Source organism: Sorex araneus, chromosome 2 (assembly GCF_027595985.1).
Source record: "Sorex araneus isolate mSorAra2 chromosome 2, mSorAra2.pri, whole genome shotgun sequence".
NCBI classification, from domain to species: Eukaryota; Metazoa; Chordata; class Mammalia; order Eulipotyphla; family Soricidae; genus Sorex; species Sorex araneus.
The window spans coordinates 108,241,489-108,257,055 of NC_073303.1; the positions used below are offsets into that span (position 1 = coordinate 108,241,489).

Here is a 15,567-nt window from a genome sequence, read left to right on the forward strand (position 1 = left end):
GAACTCTGTTTACTCATTAAATTAGCCTTTGCTTTGCTTAAAATCTTCAATTTTCTAGAGGGAGAATGGTTGAAACATTTTTCTTTGGGGGGGAAGACTCTCCGTATAAAATCCAATTCCCGTTTTTCATTTTCAGTGTAAAAAACCAGATCAGCACTTTAAGCCTTATATGAAGCAACATCTCCCCAAACGTTTGCACTATGCCAACAACAGAAGAATTGAGGACATCCACTTGCTGGTGGACCGAAGATGGCATGTTGCAAGGTAACTCAGAGATTAGTTTTCTCTGTTCCTTATCTTCATAAACACCTCTTTGGCACTTGGAGGGCTCTAAAATCCTCTAAGATAACAACAACAACAAAATCTCAGTTGGAAAGCTTATTATTTCCAAAGACTTTGTATGCTAGAAAAACAGTGCTAATAGAATATATCTCTGACGGGTCTTAGCCTCTTCGTGTCTCTGTGTGGTCTCCAGTGAATATCTGTGTATGTCTCTTTAACTTTTTGTTGTTGTTTTTTGGACATCCCCAGCTTACTCCTGGCTCTATGCTCAGGGATCACTCCTGGTGGGGTTTGGGGGGACCATAATGGGTGCTAAGGATCAAACCCAGATGGGCCATGGATCAAACCAGGTAAGCTGCATGCAAGGCAAGTGCCCTACTACTATTCCGCCCATCTTTACTTTGAAAAAGATTTATGTATCAGGGGCCTGAGACATTATTGGGGTTAAGGTGCTTGTCTCACACTACAGAACTTCAGCACCACATATTGTCCTCTGAGCACTGTCAGGAGAAATCCTTGATCAAAGAGCCAGAAGAAAAACTTGAGCCCTGAACTCCCAAGATATACCAAGATAAACTCCCAAGATATACTTATTTCTGTGACTTGAGAAAGTTGGAGAATAACACTTGGCCTATCACACAAGAGTGGGGATTTGATGAGATTCAGTCTGTAGCAACATTTAGAATAGAGGAGTTCAGGAAACGTTCTTAATCTTAAGCCTCTGTTACTGTGGCCATGTTTTAGGTTGTTTAGATAGTTCAGATGTTTGCCTTTTTTGAACTATGAAAAACTCTTGAATATGGAGACTTTTCCTTGTTCTTGAGTCTGGCAGAGAATATGTCTGGAAACTCTCAGTAGTTCCAATCAGTCAATTAAAAGTTTATTCACTTTTACACATATCTGGGAGTGGCCATCCCCACTGGTTCTTTCTCCACCTTCTCCTTAAGATAAGTTTAGGTCTGAGTGATAGTACAGCGGGGACAGCATTTGCTTTGTTTGCAGCCAACCCAGATTCAGTCCCTGCCATCCTATATAGTCCCTTGAGCACTGCCAGAAATAATCTCTGAGCACAGAGTCAGGAGTAACCCCTTAGAATTGCTGTGTGTGACCTCCCCCCACCTCTCAAATAAAAAACATAACCTGAAAGTTTTATGAATTGTTCTGCAGTAGATTTACTTGAGCTAGGTACTTTAGTGAGTTTATGAGCCAGAGAAGACAATGAGTAAATACTGCCACTGTTAACTTATATCAGTATGTATCTCCTGGAGAGAACCATGCAATAAGTACATAAATATCCTATATCATTTTCAGTGAATGTTTAGAGTTTATTGGTAGTATCTTAAAGATAGATACAGGAGGCCTAGAAACTGTGGAAACAATTGAAACTAGATATGGTAAGTCATCATGGAAAAGTTACAGAGACATGATCCGAATAACTGCAGATTATATTCTCTGCAGGACCTTCCATGTATGTGAGTAGCATGGGAAAGACAGCAAATTTGGTGTAGTTGGTAAATTTATATGAAATCACCAGGGAATTGAGTAGGAGCTAACTGAAAGATGAAGAGAGCTGAGCAAATTAGTATGAAAGAAAGCTGAGTATTTTAATTAGCAGTAGATCTTTCTAATATAACTCTTACATTGTTTTTTATTATAGTCACATAAGTTATTATCTGAAGTTGAAAGTATTTTTTTTGGGTGTGGACCCAAATGTTTCAGTTCTTTATTTTTCCTCAAAGTGATCTACCTGTGATCTACAAGGTGATCTACCCTCTAGGTACTTAGGAAATAGTCATGTTAATAAGTATGAATTTCAATACCCAAAAGGAGAAAGAGAACAGAAAGGGAATGCCCTGCCACAGAGTTGAGGTGGGGAGGGGAAGAGGAGGGAAGGTGGGAGGGATACTGAGATCATTGGTGGTGGAGAATGGGCAACGGTGGAGTGATGGATAACCGATCATTGTATGACTGAATGCAAACAGGAACATTTGTAACCATGTAACAGTACCTCATGGTGATTAACTAATAAAAAAATTAATTAAATTAAAAAAATAAGTGTGAATTTGAGGGAGCAGGTGTGACAATAAGTTATTGTCTGTGACTAAGGAAGATCAAATAGCTTTGATGTCTAGAGATCAGTGTGCCATTTTCTATCTCTGAATAGAGATACTATCCTCTTTAAAATACATTTTAAAATTCATTTTATTAAGGAATTGTGACTTACAGTGTTGTTCACAGTAGAGTTGTTTCCAAGGTACAATGTTCCAACACCAATCCCACCACCATTGTCATCTTCTCTCCAGCAATGTCTCCAGGTTCCTTCCCATAGGGATATTGTCTTGGTGAGACTATTGTTAGATATAATTTATACCACTGTTGTCTTATTCATTTTAACACTGGTTATATTCTCCTATTGTAGAACATGGATGAGCAAATTTGTCTCTTTGTTGTTGTTTTGGTGGGGGAAAAACACATCTAAGGGCTTATGCAGTGCCAAGAGTCAACGCCCTCCGCCGCCCTCCCGTCCCCTGAAAGTTTCTGTGTAAACATAGTTTATAGGTTACAGCTCTCTATGGTTGAAACATCACTTACTTAAGAAGGGTCTCCTATGTATCTGACATTGGACTGAGAAATGAGCACGTAGAATTTGACCAGGCACACATGGTCTCGAGCTAGCGAAGCACACATCCAATGTATTACATGTGGTAACTGTTTTGCTCATCAAAAGCACAAAACACGGGAAGGGTCCCATCATTTCTATTCAGAGGTCCTCTAGGCTGATTATCCAAGCAAATGAACTTTGAGGGAAAGTCAATAATAGATCTTTTCATCATCATGGGAATGATGCAATTAAAATAGAAAAATAAATGCCTTATGATCTGGGGAAGAAACCAGCTGGGATAGAGAAGGGAATAATAAGTCAATAATGGTTGGCAGAATCACTCGGGATGGGAGATATGTGCTAAAAATAAAGGACCAAACATGATGACCTCTCATTATCTGTAATCTGTATTGCAAATCATAATACCCATTGTAGAGAGAGAGGGAGTAAGAGGGTAGTTGTCTGCCATAGAAGCAGGGAGAAGGGGGTGACGGTTGGTGGCTGGGGACATTGGTGATGGAAAATGTACACTGGTGGAGGGATGAGTGTTCGATCATTGTATGACTGAAACTCAAACATGAACGTTTTGTAACTGTAGCTCATGATGATTCAATAAAAAAAAAGTAAAAAGAAAAGAAAGGAAAAATAGAACTCACAGATTCTCTGGAACTGGGAAAGTAGTAGAGGGATTAACCTTCTCTTGCAGGTAGTTGATTTGGTTCAAGTACTAACACTATTAGGTCCGCTAAACACTTCCAAGAGTAGCCACAGAGCACTGACAGGTGAGATTGTCTTTTAAGAGAAATCCTGACAGATCTGCAATTGCTTTTCTGCAGGAAACCCTTGGATGTTTATAAGAAACCATCAGGAAAATGCTTTTTCCAGGGAGACCATGGCTTTGATAACAAAGTCAACAGCATGCAGGTATGATCAAAGAACTGCAAGTTGAACATGTGTTTCTCTGAGCTTCAGAATGCATGGGAAGTGCTGGTGTCAATGAAGTTGCCTGATATTTATAAATAAGGGAAAGGATTCTGTGGGAGGTTAACAATGACTAATTGTTTTGGTTTTCTTTTCTCTTGGAAGACTGTTTTTGTAGGCTATGGCCCAACTTTCAAATACAAGACTAAAGTGCCTCCTTTCGAAAACATTGAACTTTACAATGTCATGTGTGGTAAGTCACTTCTTTACTTCAAACCAGTGGAATGATCTGAGGTAAACGTAGGAAAGTTCTCCACGTTAGAGAAAGCAATTATGTGTTTTGTGTGTTATGTTCTCCTGGAACCACCTTATCTTCCCTCCCAAAATGTTTTAACTTGTCCGTTGGTTTAAAGCACAGACCATCATCACCGTGTAAAGCATCTTTGTCTTCCTTTAACAGTTGCCTAAAGGGGGAGTGTTCATAGTGTTGCTGTTGGCAGTCTCTGGCTGGTCCAACATTATGTTACAGTTTGACACCACTCACTGGTCAGTGACCTGGTGAAGCAAGAGTTGCTCACGGAGCTTTCTCCCACCTCCATTTCTCTCGTGTTACAGCCTAAAATTTTTGCCAGCTTGCATCCTGGCCAGCTATTTATATGCTCTTAATTATTTTTCTTCCCAGGCTTCTAGTTACTGAATGAGGACAACTTTTCCTATTTAGTAAAGGAGTGCCAGTCTGGCGGTTAGAAGGGGAGTCTGAAAGTCGGGTGTCCTGGGTTCTTTTCCCATCTTGGCCGTGGGCTCTCCTGGGGCCTGCCTCTCAGCTTAGGCAGGTCACTGTATGCCCACTTGGCAGCTCCTCACTGGCTATGAAATCAGCCTGTTCATTTCACAGAGGCTTTCAAGGCCCAGGGCCAAAACCTCCTCTTGCCCCCATCCTTCAGTGGAGCGCATTAGAGGGCAGACTTGAGGTTATTTATTGATTATGTCTTGTTACAAAAGTTAAGATTAAAAAGTGTCCTTGTTGGGAGGGGAAGGGCACTGGCCTTGATAGTCCTTGAATTGCAACTATCACAGACATTATGATCGTGATGTTAGGCCCTACTCCTTCACTCTTTGAAATGTCTTTGTGATCAAGCAATGACCATGGCTCTTTCAGAAAGTTATGGCAAGATGTGTCCATACTAGCATGGTTTCAGAAGAAAGGAATGTGTACCATTTCCACTTGATTTTATCCAATTCCAACAGGTTCAAGATTTTTGGACCTTTAAGAGAAATAGTTTCAGTGCTCATCATATCACATCAAAAGTATTCACAAAGCACAGGACATGACTTCTTTTTATTCTTCTCTTCAGATCTCCTGGGCTTGAAACCAGCTCCTAATAATGGTACACATGGAAGTTTGAATCATCTCCTGCGTACTAACACCTTTAGGCCAACCATGCCAGAGGAAGTGACCAGACCCAGTTATCCAGGGATTATGTACCTTCAGTCTGATTTTGACCTGGGATGCACCTGTGATGATAAGGTAGAACCAAAGGTAGAAATGATCTTCACATTTAACATGAAGGAGCTTAGGAGGCATAGTATAGTGCAATCCAATAGAACTTTCTTTGACGATGTGAATGTCTGTGAAATGGTCTCTGTCTATGAACTCTAAAATGGTAACTCTTGGTGATTAACTCTTTTTAGCACTTGAAATTAAATCAATAATTTTTTCCATTTAATTGCTTAATGGAGATGACCTAGCAGTGACAGAAAGAGTAAGGAAGCAGGAAGAGGTAGACTAGAAGTGCTGTGATGAAAGTGGTAGAGAGTCCTGGCCACTTTGGGTATGGTGAAGTTGTACCAGCTTTGACATCAAAACCCATAAATATTAACATTATTGTAGCCTTGTTACCTTAACCACAATAACACTCAAAAAAATAACAGTAGTTTTTTAACATGAAAGAGTCACCAACCCCCAAACATGGGGCTGCCATATTGGACAGCACAGGCACAGAGAATGGGGGAGGAGGATGCTACTCGCTGGAGTCACACTTTTGTACCAACAGCCTTTTCTATTTTCTCCCCACCCTGGAGCGTCTATCTTGGAGTCATGATCCCAGTGAGAAATAGCATAGAGTGTAAAGGAACTATTACAGTGATGTTGACTAAGAGGACTGATGAGCAGACGGCAGTGAGGAATGGGGAAGCAAGTAGGGACTGATCTAGGCCTGTTCAGGCAAGGCAGGACGCAATTGCCAGGATTCAGAAAGAGTGCTCCACATGATGGAAATGTGGAATCGGATGGAGGGCTGCAACCTGATAGAAAAACTGGGGAAGGAATATTCCTGGGGTCTGTCTCTCCTCCCATCCTCAGCTGCAGTCTCTAAAGGGCAGACCCCCAAAGGAAATCCGCTTTTTGATAGTGTTCCTAGAGGTAAATCTCCCAGGCACCTAGCTGGGTCTAGAGGGGTGTGTCAGAGATGGGGATGAGGGGAAACAGGGTGATACCAAGAGAGACTATCCAGCATACTGCATTCGAGCAGCTTTTGAATATCAAGCCGACGATACATGTTAAGCAATAATTGGTTTGCTGGATTTTATGTAGAACAGAGGTCATCATAGTTGCTAATTAGTGGTTCTGGTAGCAGGAAATGACCAGTGTTTTTACAGAGTCCATGCATTTCCAACACAAAGCAAAGCAAGTGTGTGTTCATGCATGGCTTAGTTATGGGTAAATAAGCATTTTTAAATAATCATTAGACCTTAGAAATGAAAAATAGTTCCTCCTCCCCTTGCTCCCTGCTTTTTACTTTCGAATTTGACAAGGATCTGTGAAGCTCATTACTCCAAGGCAGGCAGGTAAATCTTAGACCAGCTTTGGGTTATCCATGACAAGAGGAACTAATATTGAAAGGGACCTCAAATATCTTTAGAGGACTTTATTTGTTGTTTCTGAATTACCTTTATTCTGGAGAGCAAGAAATATTTTGTCTATGTTCTCATAAACCTATTTAACAAAATTATGGATTATCTTATGTTTATGGGTATCTCTAAAAGATGACCTCCCTTTCTTTAACATAAAACAAGCCCAGACATACTGTATAGAAACAAAATAAATAAATGCTTCAGTTTGTAGATCGTGAAAAAGGAAACATTACAGATTGAGTGGAAGCTCTTGTGTATTCCTCCACACCCGTCATGCTTTCTTCCTCTCCCAGCTATAACTAGTATCCTAAATATAATCTACATATTTGCCATGTAGGTCTAAAAACTTTTATTCCATACATATACTTTTCTTAGATAGTATACTGAGTCTATCTCTCATAGAGTTCCCTGTGTATAATTGTCTGTGTATAGTTTTGAATATAATTTTATGTACATGCTAATGTCCAATATCTATCCTGCCATTATGGGTTCATCATTATGCTTTGTTGAAGTATTAGGCACATTCTTTCAGTATTATGCGTTATGCTTTTAGGAACCTGAGAAATGTGGTAGAGAACATGACTTGTATGTTGAAGATCTGGGTTTGATCTCTGGTACCACTTACACACACAGAAAGTACATTAAGTACATTTTACGTGTGGTCATATAATACATGTTAAACAATGAAGTCTTAGCTTATTAATTTTCAATGCTAACAGTTATTATTTCATTGTATTAAATAATATAATGATTATTTTTCTATTTGAGAACATCCGGTAAGTTTCGATTATTAACTCTAACAAGAGCTTTTTGCTAATGTCTTCCTATATGCATATGCTAGAGTATTTCTAGAATATATAAACAGTAGCATTACCAAGCAATTATTACTTTTCAGAATTGCTGATTTATTACTTTTCAGCTTTGGAGAAAGCAATTCCATAAATTGGTGTGGGAAATCACTTTAGTGTATTTAGTGGTCAGTCTGACATACTGTGTCAGTGCTCTAGTTAATTTATGAATATGTGCCCAAGTAATCATCATTATCATCATGGGATTTGGTATATGATTATTTAGTTTTAAGAAAAGGAAACATGGAGTGATGAAAAAGGTGCCAGTGATCAGAGATCTATAAGGAAGTGGAGTCTGAAATTAGAGTTGAAATAATAATTCCTCTCTGGAGCTTATGAAATTAACAGAGACAAAGTTTTAGAATTCTATTTTTATCATCATCATCATCATCATCATCATCGTCGTCACTGGGTTTTTTACCATACTTGGTGATGCTCAGGGTTTACTTCTAGCTCTGCACTCAGGAATTATTCCTGGCAGAGCTCGGGGGACAACATAGGATGCTGGAGATTGAAACCTGGGTTGGCCATGTGCAAGCTACCCTACCTGCTCTACTATCACTTTGGCCCCAGGATCATCCTGTTTTGAATTTAGCATGGTGCTAAAGAGAAGGGAACAGGAAAGAACAAACATTTCTGACTTGCTTTGCTTTCTCTCTTCTCTTTTTGTGGTGTTTCCACACATGAAGAACAAACTGGATGAACTCAGCAAACGCCTTCATATAAAAGGGTCTACAGAAGGTGAGGAGTTGATGCGGGGGGGGGGGGGAGGGGGAAGGGGTGGAGGAGGGAACACAGATAAATTTTGATTTCCAATTGTCAAGATTTAAAGCGACATACTACTTCCTAAAATAAGCACACTATTTTTTCAAATTCCAAAATTTTAACATCCATCTGGTAATTGGTTTATTCTATGTGTACCCGATGGTAGCTGTGTGACAGTCTAAAATGCTCCATTCACTTTCCTTGGACCTCGATATCTTTTTAAGTGCTCTCAAAAACAGGCTTACCATTAAGTATCTGTTGGGTCATTAATTCAGGGTCTTAAGGGCTCTCCAATAGGGAGAATAGATCACTGTATCACTGTTCTCCTGTTATTCATTGATTTGCTCGAGTGGGCACCAGTCACGTCTCCATTTGTCCCTGTCATGTGCTAGTGTAGCCCGATGGTGTATTGGGGGCTCTTTCAGGATCAGGGGAATGAGGACCATTGTTGTTACTGTTTTCTTTTCATGGGGAGTTAGTTTTTCATGCAACTGACATGACAGTGGATGGTTGTACATAATCCTTTTAAAAAGGGCAATAGATACGTAGGAACAACAACACAATCGATAAACATTATCTTTCTCTGGAAATTCCGGAATATTAGAAGAAAATAGGAGAATGAATGGCTCCTCTACAGGACACTACCGTAGTTGGGAGAACATCTTGCAGCAGCAAGGGATGGCTAAAAGCATATGAAATAGCAGAGGGAAATCCCAGGCAGCCCCCCCAAGGCAAGCAGCAAAGAGACTTCCAGTCCAGATCTCCTGAGAGCATTTCTTGAGTTACTAGCTTACATGTGGTTCTGTTTAGCATGTTGCTGTTTCCAATCAAAGTAAAGGTTGAGGAAACCAGTTGAAGATTTTATTTGACTCATTTCCCCTGTTAATAAAGATCTTCATCTTTCTTTCTCCCTCTTCCCGATTCTGTGTCACCACCCGTTCACTTTTCTCTTTGATCATAGAACAGACTCTTTGGCACCTAATTGGACAAACACAGCATTAAAGACAGGCCGATTTGGTGAAAAGCACACACATTATTCAGACACTCGATAGGTGATTTGAAACATTGGCTTTCTAATTTCCAATGTATTATTGTATTATTATAATGAAAAAATTGCAATCTTGTGAGCGTCAGGAGTGGTGTCATGAGACAACTTTTTAAAATGTTCTATCACTCAGGCAGAGAAGTAGTACTGATATGTTTCTTTTCTAAAAGACCCTGATGATAAAATAGTGACTTAAGATCACTTCTTGTGGATTTTGTCTTTGCTTACTTAAGTTCTGAATCACCATGAGATTGAAATATTTTTGACTGGATTTAGTTCGCTGGTGGTTTATTTGACAATTCTGCCCTCCAGTTTAGCATTGATGGTAGCTTCAAACTTGTGAACTTCTACCTAGAGATGTCTTCGAGATGAATAACTCTTTCAGGGCTGGGAGGAGCTATAGTTAGTGTCCTCATTGGCTACTGCTCCCTTCAGAGATGGCTGGAAGTGTCTTATTTCATGTTGATCTGTTATCACTGATTCTTAAAGTTTATGTTCTTAAATATAAATATACTAACCCTCTTGAGCATTTGGTCCCTACCTGGGGATGATTTCTCTGGGCCATCTAGTTCTACCAGCTGTGTTATTGGTAGTTTTCAACCTCTAACTTCACAATGATAACATTAAATACAAGTCAAGATGTTTTTGGTCTGATCCTGGCTTGGAAGGGCAAACATTACAAGAAGAATTTTTAAACTATTCCATAAAACAAACAAAAATAAATATCATTTCCTTATTGCATGCAAAGTATCTTAGTATCTGGAGAATGCCCAAATCTCAGAATTCTTTCCTGTATCTCTCTTTGTCTCCATATGGGGAGCCATTTCTTAGCATTTCTTCAGCAGAAAAGTGACATTTTCTTGGTTAGAATTCTTTTGGGCTTTATGGTGTTTTTGGTCAAAATTCCAGTTACCTGCTGAAAACTGTCATTGTTGATTTTGCTAAAGGAGACTCTGGTGAACCCCAGTCATGGGGCGTGTGAGTGCAGGTGCATATTATGCTCAGGGTAATTGCTTCCCTCTCTAGGTATCCTTGAATATATATTGGTATCCTTAATGCATTTTGTAGACCTAAATATCTACACAAATATCAAGTTATATTATTTTTACTCAGCATTTAAAAACACCTGTAGGTAACTGATTCCCCCCACCCCCCATAATAAGCTAGGTACTATTCATGGTGCTTTTGCAACATTCTTATATGGTTTTTTAAGTGTCAGATGTATTAGAAACATCTTATTTGTTTAAAAATCACATGTGAAAGTTACTATATTCTAGTAATGAAACAATCCAAGGGGTACTTGAAAAAAAACCTCGAGATTTATTAAATTATTTTTAGTGAATATTTTGATATAAATGTTTTAAATGTTACAAAAGCAAATTCTTTGCTAAAGAAGAAAAAAATATAATATTTAAAAAGGATGACCTGAACTTCTTGCAAAGCTTTAATTTTTCTAGATATGGGTGAATTATAGATCTTACTGCATTACTGATATTTCTGAATCACATGGATTCAATATATTGACACACTTCTTTGGCAGTGAAAAAAAATTTTTTTAATTTGGTTTTTGGATCACAACCAGCGATGCACAGGGTTTTTCCTAGCTCTGCACTTAGGAATCACTCCTGACAATGCTTAGGGGACCATACTGGATGCTGGGAATTGGACCCGGGTCGGCTGGGTGCAAGGCAAATGCCTACCCGCTGTGCTATCACTTTAGCCCCTGGCTGTGAAAATTTATGAAAATGTATTTCCTTGAGACATTGAACCAATGAATGAATAAAAAAATGGAAACATTTTCATTTCCTACAGTAAGCAGTTCTGACACTATAATTTTTTAGCTTAAGATTTTGTTGTAAAAACTTTATTAATTTTATCTACATTAAGAAATTGATTCTATCTGCTACTTTCTCCTTGGTTTTTTTTTTGTTTATACTGCTATAAAGTTTTTTATGTTTTCCTAGTCAGGTTAGTGTTCATTGCCATCTAAAACAAAAGAAATTAAAAGTAATTTTAATTCCTATATATGATGGTTTATTATTGCACACAATGAGAAATTTGTTGTTAGAAAAATGATTAAAATACACACAAGTCTTGCTAATTTTAAAGTAGAGTCCAAAATAGATGAGAGTCCTAAATTACTAGAGAGGGGATCTTTTGTGTAGCTCTTTCCAGTTATGAACTGTTTCACATTATTGTTATTTCTAAAGATGTTAGTTATAATAAAGAAAAGAGAAAATATGCTAAGTTTCTGTCTGTATGCATAGTCTTAGTTATGGATTTTGGAAGAAATAAAATATTATAATTAGAGTAGGATTCAAGGTGATTTGGATGAAATAGATGCTGAATTTTAATAATCTTTAGCTATTATTACTCATTGAATTAGCATATTTGTACTCTTTACTAAGCTTTGACAACCACAAACACATCAGTGTTAACTCTGAGTTATCTGAGCCAAACCTGAGTGAGGTGCTTTATATATTGCCTGCAAATAGTGAAACATCCCAGAGAGACATGAGGTTTTGGGAGATTAAGTTACAGAATGACAAGCTATAAAGCACAAAGATGAGATGGACTCTAATTCCATATAGTACTGAAATCTTTGTTTTTTCTTTTGGAAATGCTTCTCATGCAAGGATTAGAATAAAAGGAAAATGTTAGGGAAGATGCTCAGTGCATCTCAGCAATTGAAAGTTATTCATTAATTACTTTGATACAAATTGATGTCATCATTAGTTTTTTAGCAGGCATGACTCAGGCAGCACTCAGAATTGGGTGCTGTACCTTCATTCTAATGTGTGCTCCACTAGAATAACCTCACAGATGATCCAACAAGAGACTTCCCAGGAAGCTCAAGGGAAGAAAAATGAACCAAGATGATGGAGGCCTAGACTCTGGATCCTACTTTGGGAGCTGAATTAACTTGGGCAAATCATAAATTCATCAGCAAAATGGAGATGATATCGATTTGCAAAGGCTATCTCTCAGGGTTATATCAGATTTCTATGTAGAAAAGTTCTTGAGAATTGCAAAGAATAATTCATTTTTAAAAATACAAAGAGATTATTCATCTAGCAAAGTTTTACAAGCAGATATTATTTTGGACATAGAGATAGAATGACAAACAAAATAGATAAAACCCCAGTCCTCATTAAATTATCTTATTTGAGGGTAATGTAGAGAACTCAAAGGACTGAAGTGCTCTCCTGGCATGCATTGGCCCCTGGTTCAACTCACGGTTGAGTTGTCCTCATGGTTCCAGCACACGTCCCGGTCTCTGAGCCGTGCAGTATCACTGGAGGCACTTGCGAAGCCTCTACCACCCAAAATTAATCATATTATTGTAAGATGTGAACAATTGGTAAGAGATATGTAGCATTTTAAGGATTGAAATAAAGGAAGAGCAGGGCACCCATATAGTCATAACATCTAAGGCCAGAAAAGACTGACATGGCCGTGAATGATAGCAGACACTTGAAACGCAAGGGAGGAGAAAGGAAGCCGGGCAAGGAAAGACCTTGGATCGAGATTTTGTGGTAAGAACATTTTTTGTGGGAGTGAATATTTTTAAAAAAACAAGAGGAGAGATTTTCATGTGGCTCTCCAGTCAGCCAACTACTCTGTGGGAGTATGAATCAGAAGCTGAGGAGGGAAGAGAAACACAAACTCAATTTGGGATGATCAAATTTTGGAGTGCAAAAAGAATGAGCTCTGGGGGAGTCCACACCACTTTAAAAGGTTTGCCTCACAGTATTTTGCCAAATGTGGTATCTGGAGGAGAACCTTGGCACATACCAAAAATGCCGGAGACTATTGTAAACAGGGCAGGGGTGTAGAGGGAGTGCTGTGCCTGGCATTCCACGAAGAGGGGACCGAACCTGGAAAGACAGGGAGCACAGTAGAGGTGTGTGAAGAAAATCAAGAGGAACAGACTTCAAGACACGAGGTTTGTGGGCTTAGAGCCAGGATGGCTGGTCTTGACATGAGCACTGCATATATTCAAAGACTCAAGGATGCTCTCAGGGTGCCAGGAGGGACTGTTTGCTAAATAGAAATGAAATGGATGGCTCGCCCGTGATTTGTTTTTCCTGTTTTTGCATCACACCCAGTGATGCTCAGGGATTAATCCTGGCCCTGCACTCAGAAATTACTCCTGGAGGTGCTGGGGAACCCTATGGGATGCCAGAGATCAAACCCAGCTTGGCCATTTGCAAGGCAAATGCCCTCCCCACTGTACTAGTGCACTGGCCCTGCCCAAGATGTTTTAAAGACTAGCAGAGTTCAAAGACCAGGAGCCTGCAATTCTTTGATACCCTGATGAACGGAAACAGGGGAATTGATATTTTGTTCAGTTCTTTAGAGGTTTTGTTTCTTGGGCCAGAGAGATAGATCAATGGGCAGGGCAGATACAGGCAGGAGGTTTGGTCCCTGGCACATTCAGGGGCAGCTCCCACCTCCCTCACATCCAGTCAAGAGTAGCATCCAGTGCTACAGTGTCAATCTCTAAAACAAAACAAGAAAAGTCTGTATTTCTTTATACAAATATAGTTTCACCTTTTAAAAAAATGGTGAGGCTTTTATGTTTCAGGAAGACCCAAATAGATTCTTTGAATCAGTTAAGGAACATGGTTGAAGTTTACAAAATTGTCCAAGTCATAGATGCTCAGTTAAGAACTGAAAAAAAAAAGATAGTTGTGTAATATGTGTGTGCTCCAGCTAAGTAGCAGAAGCTCTGTTTGTGCAAACCTGGGGGGATATGAAACATTTTTTGAAGAAAGCTGAGTTTCTTTACACAATAGAGTATCAAGAAGAGATGGAAAAGTTTAACTGGAAAAATTTTCTGGGAAAAAGTGAATCTTAGGATCTCTTTTTTTTTTCCATATCCCCTCTCCCCCTCTTTTTAATGATGTCTTTTTTATGTAGGATTAAGTCTATAACATATTTATTATTCACCATCTGATTTTAAACATAAAAAGGCTCTGTTACCATGAAAACAGGCATAAACCAGGTTGCCGGGTCAGTTTAGCTTAGTTTCATCTGCTCTGTAGGGACTGTACGGATCCACATCATCTCCCATTCATAGCATCAGGTTATGTTCTTGTCCCATTGTAGAAGTCTTTAATATGATGTGCATCAGAGTACATATTAGTTACTTTGTACCATGTTTATCTCTCCTGTTGAACTGGGAACTTTTTTTTGGATAAAAGCTCTATATTAATTATCTTTGCTCAGTATCTCTATTCTGTAACCTAAAGTCTAGCACAGAGGAGATAGTCAATAAATATTTGATAAAGGGGCAATGAAGTATGAAAAATATGAAAGGAGAGAGTGAAATTACTCATGGAGAATTTAAGGAAATCATGGGTAAAAAAGCCAAGAGCTAGTAACAATTAGACCACAGACAGATATTGCAACCCAATTAGTCTTTTCAGGATGGTAGGCTATCTTTTTTGGGGGGTGGAGAGGTCCACCCAGCTGTGGTCAGTAAGCTGTGCTTACTCCTAGCTCTGCACTCAAGGGTCATTCCTGGGGCTAGGGGGAGTGCTCAAGTGATCATATGGGTTGCTAGGGATTGAACCCAAGGGCCATGCACAAGGTAAGTGCCCTACCTACTGTACTATCCAGCCCTGGTGTGCTGTCTTCAGATAGCCAAGACCCAAGGTGGTCTGAAAGAGAAGCTGGAGTTGGACTCTATGAGTTGTCCACTGAGTCTATGACTACTGTTTGGTGACTGCTTTCAGGAGGGATATTAAGTGGAGAAAATGTGGCTGCTACTTTCATGGTCCCTAAATAGAGTCAAATGGATATTTCTAGGTTTACTTTTCTCTTTGGAGGAATGTGTTTGGGTGATGATCAAACTTGAATAATCTTTTTAAACAAGAATAGCTTCTCAAAGAATTTTGATACTTCTGCTTCCAGCTGAAACCAGGAAATTCAGAGGCAGCAAAAATGAAAACAAGGAAAACGTTAATGGAAATTTTGAACCTAGAAAAGGTTTGGTTTGAGTTCTGAAGGCAAAGTCTGACTCGGTTAACCGCCCCCAAGTACTACTGTGATGATTTGCTGGCTTTTTGTTTGTTCATTATGTTTATATAATATTAGCATATTATGTTCTAATTCTTAGGGGTGGGTCCCCCAATTTGGCAGCTTACTCAAGGCTTCTACATTTACTGCAATGCTGAAGAAGCCAA

The 15,567-nt window shown here is 39.1% G+C and overlaps 1 protein-coding gene across 5 annotated transcripts in view; it reads left to right on the forward strand.

The window, feature by feature from the left end:
• The window catches only part of ENPP2 (ectonucleotide pyrophosphatase/phosphodiesterase 2), a 131,982-nt gene that overhangs the window by 101,420 nt on the left and 14,995 nt on the right, over window positions 1–15,567 (forward strand). For 2 of the 5 annotated variants that reach the window (XM_055128713.1, XM_055128711.1), the window contains exons 15-20: window positions 137–264; window positions 3,721–3,808; window positions 3,971–4,058; window positions 5,161–5,345; window positions 8,256–8,307; window positions 15,296–15,370. In XM_055128713.1, coding sequence (XP_054984688.1) covers window positions 137–264; window positions 3,721–3,808; window positions 3,971–4,058; window positions 5,161–5,345; window positions 8,256–8,307; window positions 15,296–15,370 — 616 coding nt within the window. The remainder of the gene's footprint in view (window positions 1–136; window positions 265–3,720; window positions 3,809–3,970; window positions 4,059–5,160; window positions 5,346–8,255; window positions 8,308–15,295; window positions 15,371–15,567) is intronic. The other 3 variants (XM_055128712.1, XM_055128714.1, XM_055128715.1) reach the window with 3 other exon arrangements.